General features: G+C 41.6%; 1 protein-coding gene across 1 annotated transcript in view; it reads right to left on the bottom strand.

The window, feature by feature from the left end:
• The window catches only part of LOC140560544 (coiled-coil domain-containing protein 148-like), a 97,026-nt gene that overhangs the window by 41,688 nt on the left and 42,433 nt on the right, over window positions 1–12,905 (bottom strand). The window contains exons 6-8 of the mRNA XM_072685020.1: window positions 9,490–9,585; window positions 8,851–9,038; window positions 722–860 (exon numbers count right to left, since the gene is read on the bottom strand). Coding sequence (XP_072541121.1) covers window positions 722–860; window positions 8,851–9,038; window positions 9,490–9,585 — 423 coding nt within the window. The remainder of the gene's footprint in view (window positions 1–721; window positions 861–8,850; window positions 9,039–9,489; window positions 9,586–12,905) is intronic.

Genomic DNA, 12,905 nt, shown 5'->3' with positions numbered 1-12,905 from the left:
GTGTGTGAAAATAAAAAAGGGAACAAAAAATAAGGAACAAGCATGATTGGAGAATACTGAGAGAGAGGGGAGAGGAGAGAGCGAGAGTGAGAGAGAGAGAGAGAGTGTGTTGTAGCTCCTAAACTGTGGAATTCCCTACTCTAATATTCCCTAGTTGCACCCATTGCTGACACAGATGTGGAAATGCACACATACACATACAGCATGTCTAGTCCCTGTAGAGACGTATTGCCAATAGAATAGGACTCTCTGGAGAGAAGAGAGAAATAGAGGTAAGAGAGAGAGGAAAGAGAAATAGAGGATAGAGATAGAAAGAGAGATATGAGAGAGGGTGGGGCGAGAGAGGAAAGAGGGAAAGGTGAGTGTCAGAGACAGAGGGAGAGAGATGAGCGAGATGAAAGGGGGAGCAAGAGAGTAAATGTCAAAGGTCATCATGCCCAATGTCAAGCGTCAACTAAATGGACGTAAAGCCTCCCAGCACTGGGCTGTGGAGCGGTGGAACTGTGTTTTCTGGAGTGATGGAGCTCCATTTAATACCTGTGATCAACCAATATCAGTATCCTGACCTCACTAATGCTCTTCAGGGCTGAAAGCAATCAAATCCTCATATCCAGGTTACATCTATTGCCAAGCCTTGTCAACCCTCAGAGCAGTACAAGCTGTTCCTGCAGCAAAGGGAGACCACCTCAAACAAATTTGGGAGAAAAGGGTATGGACTGACCAGCTCTGCTGTGGAGATGTGGGGTAGAACTCTGTGCAGCATGTCCAGACCCAGGCCTCTGTGGTTCCTCAGCTTTGGACTATACTGATACACGGTGTGCAGGAAGCGCAAGTGATCCTTCTCACTCCATCCACAGTTCCTGATACACACACACACACACAGACAAGGTAAAGGGTACAATGTAACACAAGTGAAAATATTATACTGAGAAATTTGAGCAGAATATTCTAGTCTGTATTGACATACAGGGGGGGTTTCCAGCAGCATGTGTCACATAGATTGCAATAATGATAAGAGTTTTACACTTGGTGGTCAAATGCTTCTCCGGTTAGTCAGACTGAATTCTGATCGCTCAGAGCACTTCAGCAGGGGGTCTGAGACGTTTTGAGCTATCATGTTATAGAAGCAGAAACGCAGATGTTTCTCCAAGATGTATTCCACAACCAAAACCCCTCCCAGTACAACTGAAACACCAATAATCACATGAAATGAGGTAATTTGCATATTCTGTCCCACACAGCAATCATATTTCAGACTGACTAACCACAGACGCATCTGACTACCAAGTAGGGGTACCATTGATATTTTAACCAATACTGCTATGGATACAGGTACCAGGAATTCGGTATCCGTAACTTCTCAATTTCAACATTTTGCCATTTGTTCGCAACATAACAACACATTTTCTATTGGAACACACAACAAAAGCCAACACGGCAGTTCAGAAGCTGTGTGCGAGGTCAGACACTTGGTTTTCAGGATATCAAATATGAGACACTTTCAGCTTTTAGATAAATCTTGTGTTTGACCAGGTGTTAGCTCAGGTTAGAAGCGTTTCCATGGCCAGTTTTGCATTTCGAGTTACAGATATCTCAGAGATCAGTATCTGCATCACGTTCGGAAAAATACAACCACACTTTCAGACCTTGTTTGGCTAGAAACTTGGCACTAACTGATTCAACATGTATAGGCACTGATGTAGTTAGTTCTGTACCTTTACAAGTACCAACTTCGGTACTCAACCCTACTACCAAGAGTAAATGCATGTGTCTACAATTATATCAGGCAGGGGTATCAGGGATATGGGATATCAATTATATCCCATCCAGATACTCTTCACATGAAGTGACCAGGTGTAAACGGGGTATCCGAGCACCTCCTGAAGGGGTTTGAGTGACTAGATTTGACTTGGGTGCGTTTACACTTGCATTTTAATGTGGCTTGACCTCATCCAGATATAATACTGATTCTTACGATGGATGAAGTGACCAGGTGTGAACGGGGTCAAGCTTTACTTGTAGAGTAGTGTCAAAAAATAGGACTGATAAATATATGAAGCGCTCTGGTAACAACATTGAGCTCATATATTAAAGTGAAGAATTCAGCCATTTGACATGAAAAAAACATAGGGCCTTATGCACCTACCAAGAAATGTCTTCTTTATACCCACTTACACAGGTTTTTACAAAGATCCTGACATTCACCAGTGTTTTCTTTTTTAGGATTTGTCTAGTTTATCCATCATTATGAGAGCAAAGCTGTGAACATTTTACCAGTTTAAAAACACTCCATGAATCTGTTTGCTAGGGCTCTTCTCGAGAATAAATTTAAGGAAATTTATAGGAAGATGTCAGTGAGTGAGCCCCCATGTGATTACGGGTTATTGTCCAATTTCTATTTCTAATCTATTTCCAGTTGTTTCTGCAGACACTATATTTACTGAAAGCAGAAATCTATATTTCTCTTGATATTGCTGCGTTAGCCTGTTTTCTTCCCCCCAAACTGCAAAAACTTTAAAAGAACCACTTAGGAGTTAACAAAAGTCTTCCCAGGACTACACAGCCTTATTAAGAACTGTTCTCCCCAAATGTTAACCCCAAATGAAAAGTAGCATGGACCTCATCTCATTTGCAATCTTATTTGCTGACTAACCAACTAGCCTTTGTTCCTCATCAGCAGAGCTAGCAGTTCTGGGTGCAGTACTGTTGTAAGAACTGCTTCTCCGGAGTACAAATACCACCATTATCCTGAGACTCTTGTTTACCAAACAGCTCAGAATCCTCCGAATGCTCAATGTAGTAATGGAGCTAGGTTTAGGGTGTAGGTCAGCTACATAATGTGGATGCTTCACACATGCTAGCAGTCACACGTTTTTCTGTAATGATCACCGATGCACTGCGAGAAGGAAGGCAAACACAGCAAATCGACATCTAAGGTCCATATTCACTAAGGAGCACACAAAACCTTTAGTGCGCACTACAATTTAACAAGCACAGCTGGCCTTTTTTCCACAGCTGATTTACTATGACCTGCCATTTATGTCAACCTCCAACTGGCTAATTTGAATTGCAGAAGTGCTAATGTACAGATGCACTCAGAGCAAACCAGCTGCAGACAAAAGTGGACGAGGGGAGAGGAAATTCCCCTCTAGAACGCACTCAACAAAAATGAAGTGGAACATTTGGTTCCATGACCTCCGCACTGCCAATATAACAGGAAGGTCTGGAGCAGCTAAGCATGAGTACCAAGTCACCACGCCCAATGCCATCTGGGCTTTGGAGCAGTGGAACTGACTTCTTTAGAGTGCAGGAGCTCCCCTCGTCACTCTTACAGTGATGTTGGCCAGCACAGGCATCTGTTAGTTGGTGTGGTGGATCTGGGGACCCGGGGCTTTCCTCTGAATGTGTCGGCCGCCTGGTGATGCCGTATCGGCAGCAGTTCGAATAGAGGCGATGGCTGGATTTGCATGGATCAGAGGAGACGTGTGTTAACCCTAGCTCGTACCCTTCTAGCGTCAGAAGCATTGCTAGGGACAGTGCTAGGGGGTGCTGGAAGTGGGTGGGTTAACTGCCAGTACCAAACAGGGAGAAATAATTCAAGAAAAAAAAAAAAATATATATATATATATATACAGTGAGTCCAAGAAGTATTTGATCCCTTGCTGATTTTCTTCGTTGGCCCACTAATAAAGACATGATCATTCTATACTTTTAATGGTAGATGTATTCTTACATGGAGAGACAGAATATTAAAAAGAAAATCCAGAAAATAAATCTAAGGAATATATATTAATTGATTTGTATTTCATGGAGTGAAATAAGTATTTGATCCCTTAGTATTCATTAGCAGTTCTGGCTTTTACAGACCAGTTAGACACTCCCAATCAACTTGTTACCTGACCTGAAGCCACCTGTTCTCACTAATCACTTGTGTGAAAAACACCTGTCCACAGAATCAGACAGATCACACAGATTTCAAGTCTCCAACATGGGTAAAACCAAAGAGCTGTCACAGGACCTCAGAGTCAGAATTGTTGACCTTCACAAAGCTGGAATGGGCTACAAAAAGATTAGTAAGGTGTTGGATGTGAAAGTAACAACTATTGGTGCAATTATCAGAAAGTTTAAAGAGTATAACATGACAATCAACAGACCTCGGCCCGGTGCTCCAAAGAAGATTTCGCCTCGTGGGGTGGCAATGATGCTGAGAACAGTCAAAAATCATCCTGCAACCACTCGGCAGGAGTTAGCAAATGACCTGAAGGCAGCTGGGACCACAGTTTGCAAGGAAAGAATTGGCAACACTTTGCGCAACAATGGATTCACATCCTGCAGTGCCCGAAAGGTACCCCTGCTGAAGAGAGCACATGTGGAGGCGCGCCTCAAGTATGCCAATGATCATTTGAAAGATGAACCAAGTTATTGGGAGAAGGTTTTGTGGTCAGACGAGACCAAAATTGAACTTTTTGGCCTCAACTCCACCCGCCATGTGTGGAGGAAGAAAAATGCTGCCTATGACCCCAAGAACACTGTGCCCACCGTCAAGCATGGAGGTGGAAGCATAATGTTTTGGGGGTGTTTCTCTGCCAAGGGTACAGGGCTACTTCACCGCATCACTGGGAAGATGGATGGAGCCATGTACCGCACAATCCTGAGGGACAACCTCCTCCCCTCTGCCAGGGATCTGAAAATGGGCCGTGGTTGGGTCTTCCAACATGATAACGACCCTAAACATACAGCAAAGGCAACAAAGGATTGGCTCAAGAAAAATCACATTAAGGTCATGGAGTGGCCCAGCCAGTCGCCAGACCTCAATCCGATCGAAAATCTATGCAAAGAAGAGTGGGCCAAAATTCCCCCTGGTGTGTGTGCTAAACTTGTGGTTAACTACAACAAACGTCTCACCGCTGTGCTTGCAAACAAAGGCTTTGCCACTAAGTATTGAGTGTGTTTGGCAAGAGGGATCAAATACTTATTTTCCTCATTGAAATACAAATTAATTAAAATATATTCTTTAAAATTATATTCTGGATTTTTGTCTTGATATTCTGTCTCTCCATGTTAGAATATATCTACCATTAAAAGTGCAGAAGGATAGTGTCTTTATTAGTGGGCAAACAAAGAAAATCAGCAAGGGATCAAATACTTCTTGGACTCACTGTATATATATATATAATTTGCAAGGTGGAGGTGGGGTACTGGTATGGGCTGGTATCATCAAAGATGAACTTGTGGGAACTTTTCGGGTTGAGGATGGAGTGAAGCTCAACTCCCAGACCTACTGCCAGTTTCTGGAAGACACCTTCTTCAAGCAGTGGTACAGAAAGAAGTCAGTATCGTTCAAGAAAACCATGATTTTCATGCAGGACAATGCTCCATCATATGCATCCAAATACTCCACAGCGTGGCTGGCCAGTAAGGGTCTAAAAGAAGAAAAAATTGACAACTGACAGAATCTATGTAATGACCTGTAACTCTGAGATAGCTGCCGTTACCTACTGGTGTCCAATAATTACCAATAAAGTGGATGTGAGTTCCGCCGTTTCATACAGCTCGTGAATCCTGACCTTGAGGGTAGCTCATATGATGGGTCCTTGGAAGCAATCCAAACAGCCTTTGTTTTGTCAAGTGAGCTATCCAGCAAACCTTCCGTTTAACAGACTTTCTCCATCACTCACTTACTTCTCTCCTCCTAATGAGAGATGACTTAATAACCAGAAATGACCACTGCATCGTGGGAGATTGTAGAGCCCTCAGAAGTACGCTCAAATTCTATTTTATGATTCGGACACTCAAAGAAAAATGGCCAACGAATCCAACAATGACCTAAAGTAGTAAATAGGCCGCCATTTTGGTCACAGCTTAAATATATGACTAAATATATGATTTCAAGCTTGCTGTTTTTGATTTTGCCCATGCGTGCTCACATGTCATCAGCTATGTTTGTGTAACAGTCCCGTCCACTGCCCATCGCCCTCATCCTCACAGCGCACGGCTAATTAAAGTGCCTGACCACCATCTCGTCTTCCCTGTGGCTCGTTAAGCCCAATTAAAAGCCAAGCTCAACTCTGAGGACCTGAGAGCAGGCTTCAAAACGGCATCCGCATCACAGAGTGTAAAGAGCAAGCTCTCGAAATTCCCTATGGGGGGCTGATGACTCACACACACACACACACACACCATTTTCTCACTGCACAGGACAGCAAGGCATGCAGCAAGATGATAAACAGGGACAGGAATCTGTAATCAGGAAAATTGGAGGGCCTGATTATCGATATGATTTGTGATCAAACCCCCCCGTCACGCTGCGCTTATATTAGAGCCGTGGGGTTTGTGTGATATGAATCTTCCGATGAATGACAGTGCTGTAATAAAGCGCAGCACAGAATATGCTCCAGTGACAACAGAGTTTTACTGCAGTATGGCACAGTGGCATAGCAGGCAACCACTCATCCTGGAGAGCTTCAGGACAAGTGCAGTGTGATTCTGCCCAGTGGAAGACATATTAATGTCTATCAATCTTACAATGCTAACTGTGCAACTGAGGCCTTTTTTGTGTCATTTTAAAGCCCTTTTCACTGTGAGTCACGGTACGTTCCCCGTTTTTGTGGATCTTTACTATAACCATGATCACTTACATTTATGACGTTTGGCAGAAGCTTTTCTCCAGAATGACTAACAGAAATGCTTTGTGGTCTACTTAGAAATCATGTCCTTATGCTAGTGCAAAAAGGCCAGAGACTAGAAACGCTATCAAGCTAAGATGCCGCCCACAGCAGGAGTCAGTGCATCTTCATCAGCAAAATGAGAATGTTATGATAATGGAAACAGTAAGAGGCTGTAGATACCACACACCTCTGAAGCCGGGCTGTCACGATGACTGGTTTTGTTTGGAGGACATATTGTCCTGAAAATAATAAACAATATTATTGTCATTTGAAGGCTTTTTAAACAATTGTAATGCCACTAATATGATAATCTAATAGCATAATAATGAAATTACCACTGCTTTTAATTCCAATTAAGTGGCTTCACATTAATAGGCTCTTCTCATTCATTCTACTTAAAGCCAAAATGTTCCCACACCAAAGTCCATTTGGACTTACTCTTCTAAACTTTCTGGCTGGCATTGGGCAGTCTTTAAAAAAAAACACTTTACTACAATTGGGAGATCCACTCTAAATACAGAAATGGGACTACAAAGAGGAACTACTTGCACAGCATCTGAATGTAGATGTACACTGGGCTTTGTGTTTGTAAAGATATCCAGATGGTTGTTTTGAATGTATTATTATTATTACTGTTGTTGTTGTAGTTGTTGTTGTTATTGTATTAATAGCTATAATTCGAAAACCAATGTGCTCAACTTACCTGGCCTTGGCTGGAACATACCACCACTCTGGCCTAAACTCAGGACTCTTAGTTTGCTGGAGCCACTTTTGCAGTAAAATCCTCAGAGCTTCATTTATACCTACAGTGTTAAATTAAGCCTACATACAAATCCAGCTGGATACAAATAAAGCACTGTAAAAATTAATTAAGCTCTGGGGAGTTTGACGTGGGAGCAAAAAGGAGGTTGAAAACTTTGCCAAACACACTGTAATGAAATTACATGATGTGTTTTTTAAGCCACTCGTGGGGAACCAATATACCCAAGATGACGGTAATTTGAAAATGCAGATTTTTTAAGGGGACATTTGATTGGTCCCTTTGAGGACCATTTTTTTGTTGGTTTAACTACAGCTTTTTTAGCAAAAGTAAAGGAGACCAGAGTGTATCTTTTGGTTGCTGAGGGTAAAGTTAAGGTTGGTAAGTGTAGCACAACAGTGTTATTAAAATATTAAAGATATGTTATGACTAATTTCTGAAGACTATTTTGACTAAATCTAAAACATAAAAAGTAATGAGAAGTAAAATAAGGAAGAGATATTTATAATATAATAATATTATATAATAATATAATAATATATTATAATATATATATATATATATATATATATATATATATATATATATATATAATATATATATAATATTGCACTACTGTTAGGTCACTAGGTCACTAGGTGTTTGTACTGAAAGGTCAGATGTGTTTTTGAATGTGATCTCTTCCATTGAAGCTCATGTTCAGACGACTCACCCAGTAGGTTTGATCTGCCCATCAGAGCCTGGAATTCATCCACTCTATAAAACTTAAACTTATAAAAACCTGCACTTAATAAAATAATGAACCTAACTTAAATACTTAAATACTACAGAAATGTGGGATCACTTAAGCTGATAAGGCCAAACTAACTCAACTAATAGTTGAGATACAGGCAGTACATTTGTGTAAGATTTTTGGCATATTTTAAGTTACAGTGAATTTATTCAGTTGTGTTATACTGACTGAGTGAACTGGGCAGTTTCAATAAAATATGGTGACCTTTAGGGTGTGCCTTATGTTTGGGAAGTGCAGCATTGATGAGTCATTCCCCTCAGGCTACATTCCCATTTGTGTTTACTTGTAATGGTTATAAGAGCAAGTGGCAAATCTCTCTATTCTGGCTGCATTCTACAGTTTACTAATGCAGAATTTTGCCATCACCATATGTGAAAAGGATGATTGTTGATATGTCAGCTATAAAATAAAAATTATATGAAGTAATTGTTTTTAGTGCAGCTCAAAAGCACACCACCACATACCACAAAAATCTGAAATTCATGTCAAACCTTCCAATAATTGACTTGTTTCATTAAATCGTGCTGATGATTCATGCTACTATCAAAACTACTATTAGCTATTATCTGATATACAAGCCTGCTTTGCAATACCTCTAAGGCAAAAGTGTGTCTATGTGTGTGTATCACCTGTCCATGCCCAGCAGCCTGTTGTGCACTGAGTCCAGTTGTTGTGTGTATTTGTCAGAGAGGGAATGAAAGGCACTGATGAGAGACATTTTGAGGTCAGTGTAAGGGCAGTCTGCGGTCAGAACCTCCTGCGGCACCTTCATCAGAATGCCTGCATGCTCCTCCACTGCAGCAGCGTCCAGACTGGCCTGGGGAAGTGGAGGAAGGCTATGTTTAAGTAAGCAAATACATTGCTGCAATGCACAGGGTCTTTCTTGTTGCCACTGGGATTTAGATCACTTATATACTACAATCAGATGCCGTCTGATAACCTGTCTGAGCACACCAGCTTTTCAGGATGGTAATTCTCAGAGAGTAGATCGCTGTATGGGAAAGTCTTCAAAGCAAGTTAACTGAAAGAGTCATAGAGCTATAATCATTCTGCGGGTAAGGACTCGGAGAATCACAGCACCAGTAAATGGGCAAAAATAGCCTCATCCATTTCCTGTATTGCTGTAGTGGGTTAGCTTATAAGCTGCAGTCAACAGCATAAATAGTAGGACGCATCTTTTCACCTTGTCAATAATTCTGCTAAAATCTACAGTAAGATTTATACAGTGTGTAAAAGTCTGCAGTGATGAACAGCAGTGTTATTAGTACCTCCAGTCCAGAAGCAGAAAGCTCCTGTAGAAGTGAAAAACACTCCTCCTCTAGTCTGTCCATCAGAGCCTGCTGTTGTTCTTTCACAAATACCACCTGGGGATAGAGACAGACATTAGGTGGATGGAAGTTTGTCATAACACCCAATTTATGGAACTTATTTTCCCCAAATCTCTGCAACAGCTATTCAGATTTTTCTCACAGCTTCCCTTTTCTACATGCTACCTCACCTACCTCCAGACATTTGGCTACTTTTGAGTTGCACCACTTGCTGACATGGGTGTGCAAAGTGCCTAGTCCCTGTAGAGAAGTACTGCCTATATAAAATAGGACTCTCTGGAGGAGATAAACATGAACCTATTGGCACCATGCCTAATGCCCCCCCTGCACTGAGCTGTGGAGCAGTGGAACTGTGTTCTCTGGAATGATGGTTGGTGCTTCCTCCAGTACTTTTGGGATGAGTTGGGGATTAGGGGGGGAGGTGGTGACCATCATCCAACATCCTGACAATTTTGTCTCTGAATGAAAACATATTCTCACAGCAGTGCTCCTTCATAATCTAGTGGAAAGCCTTCTTCCCTGGACAGTAGAGACAGTGACTTCAACAAAAACAGCATAACCTCTTTTTAATGGGCTTGATTTTGGAAGAAATAATAAATGAGGAGGTGTCCCAATTTCTTCTTTGTTGTTTGGGACATTTGTTCATTTAAAGCACCATTAATTGCATTTTCCTACTTTCAACTAATCTGTCTAGTGTAGACAAACAGAATGACTGATATTATCCCTCCATTTATCTGCTAGTATTTTCAGAACAATGGACTGACCACTGCAGAGTCCAGACCTCAGCATCACTGAATGTGTTTAGTATTACTTGTGGTGTGGTGTGGTGTGTAAGTGTTTGAACATCTGGTATGGAGTCTTTGGAAAAACTGCAAGCAAGTTTCCCAAAAAACAACCAAAGCTAACACAAAGGTAAAGGATGGACACACAACTGATGACTAAAAGATCTGAATATCAGAATTTTATGATCACTCCTGTCCATTATATCAGCTCCACCTCCCACGCAGGAGCACTGCAAAGTTCTATAATTCCAGACTGTATCCATCTGTTTCTCTGCATACTTTGTTATTTGCCTCCTTTCACCCTGTGTTCTTCAATGGTCTGGACCCCACAGGACCACCACAGAGCAGGCAGTATTTGGGTGATGGGTCATTCTCAGCACTGCAGTGACACTGACTGACATGGTGGTGTTGGTGTATTGGTGGGTGTTGCTCTGGTACGAGTGCTGCTGGAGTGTTTAAACCCCTCAGCGTCAATCTACAGTACAGTACACTAACCACAAATATCCAGCCACACCACCAACACCATGTCGTTGTCGCTGCAGTGCTGAGAATGACCCAACACCAAAATAATACCTGCTCTGTGGTGTTCCTGTATGCTCCAGACCATTGAAGAACAGGGTGAGAGGAGGCTAATAGAGTATGCAGAGAAACAGATGAATACAGTCTGTAATTATAGACCTACAAAGTGCTTCTATAAGGGAAGTGGAGCTGATATAATGGGCCGAGTTCATTCCCAACCAGAGGTGGTCCTAATATTCTGATATGAAGATGTAGTTGTGGAGGCATCTGTGTAATTTTCTGTTAAATATATGTCTTCTTTTTTCCTGATGCAGAATGAAATGCAGAAAACACTGAAGACAGAGAGGAGAAGTTCATAGTGGTTGAAGCTGAGCTGTATTTGAGGCCTTAAGGGCTCTGAGTACACTGCAGGATTTGACCACTGCCATTTCTGGCTCTGTAGGCCAGTATAAGGGTTATGCGGGCAACTTCAGGGAGCCAGGGAAGGGAACACAGCAGAGAAGAGACATGAGTGAACTTCAGAGGACTGAAAATGAGTCATGCTGCTGCATTCTGGATCAGTTGGAAGGGCCTGATGGCACACACTCCTGAGCACCTGACTGGACTCTCTAGAGAGAAAGGCTGGACTCTCCTGGATGGTGTAAAAGAGAAACCAGCATGACTGAATCAGGATTGCTTCATGGACTAGTGATTCAAAACTACTATCCCAAGACCAAGAAGATCTCAAAGGAGAAGATCAGCTTATGGTGAGAAGCTGTAGTTACCAGGTTACATGACCGTACACAACGGTGTGTAATGATATTTACTCACTTGGCATAAACCATCACAGTGCACTTGCAATCAGGTCCTGATACCCACTGAGCTTGTTCTGGGCTATATTTCAATGGAAATATTATTGAGAAAATTGTCTTACTTATTGTTTCACTGGATTTCCATCCTTAAACATCGGTCTGGAAAGGTTCCAGCCAGGATTCCAGCTGAATCATTGTGCAATGACTGCTTAAATTACAGTTATTAACCACATTTGTTTATATACAGACTTAGGGAAAATATCAGTTCTACTAGTTCTCAGTCTCAATGCTGCCTTTGACACCACTGAACTAAAAATTCTAATAAACAGACATGAGAACTGGATTGAACTTTCAGGAACAGTGATAAAATAGTTTAGTCCAAATCTGCAAGGCAGGAATTACTTAAATAACATTACTTATAATAACGTTTCTAAGAGCATGCGAGACACCTATGGTGTCTGCCAGGGTTCGATTCCTAGTCCGCTTCTATTTAATTGACATGTTTCCTCTTGGGCAGATCCTACAAGACTATGGGATATCTTATCACAGCTATGCAGATGATAGTCAGATTTATTTGGCCCTCTCCCCAAACAACAACGGTCCCCTTGACACACTTTTTCAGTGCCTTGAGCACATCAGTAACTGGATGGGACAGAACGTTCTGTAGTTAGAAGAGATTATACTGAGATTATTTGGGAACAACAATTAAAAAGGCACAGACTATCTGAATTTCAGAGCCTTAAAATCTCAAAATTACACTCCATTGGTTCTTTATGGAATCAAAGTGGTTCTTCTACGGCATCACTCAAATTATCATTTGAGGCACCTTTATTTTTAAGATTGCACGGCCAGCTGTCCTGATCGGTTTATTTAGTCAGCTGGCATCCCTTGCCCTTATGCCTATTAAAAAAGGCAGTGGCCATCTCAAACTGGTACAGTGAAAGAAAGTCATGCATTACAGCTGCTTGAGTCAGATGTGTGCAGCATTTCCACATGAATAAAACACATGACATCAACACAAATTTGTCTTTCAGTTAACTTGCCTATAGAACTATCTGTGTTGACGCAATATATTATTATCATGTGGAAATGATGGACACATCTGAGTCAGGTTAAATCACTGCATGAGTTTTGCAGTGCAGTTTCCAGTGTGCAGCATCCTGTCGCATATATTTAAGGATCTGAAGTTGAGTCTGCTCTCGCATGTGCAAGGCAGAGGGAGAGAGAGAGAGAGTGAGAGAGAGATAGAGACAGGGGTGAAGAG

This window comes from Salminus brasiliensis, chromosome 8 (assembly GCF_030463535.1).
Source record: "Salminus brasiliensis chromosome 8, fSalBra1.hap2, whole genome shotgun sequence".
Classification (NCBI taxonomy): domain Eukaryota; kingdom Metazoa; phylum Chordata; class Actinopteri; order Characiformes; family Bryconidae; genus Salminus; species Salminus brasiliensis.
This window is presented reverse-complemented; position numbering and strand designations above follow the sequence as displayed.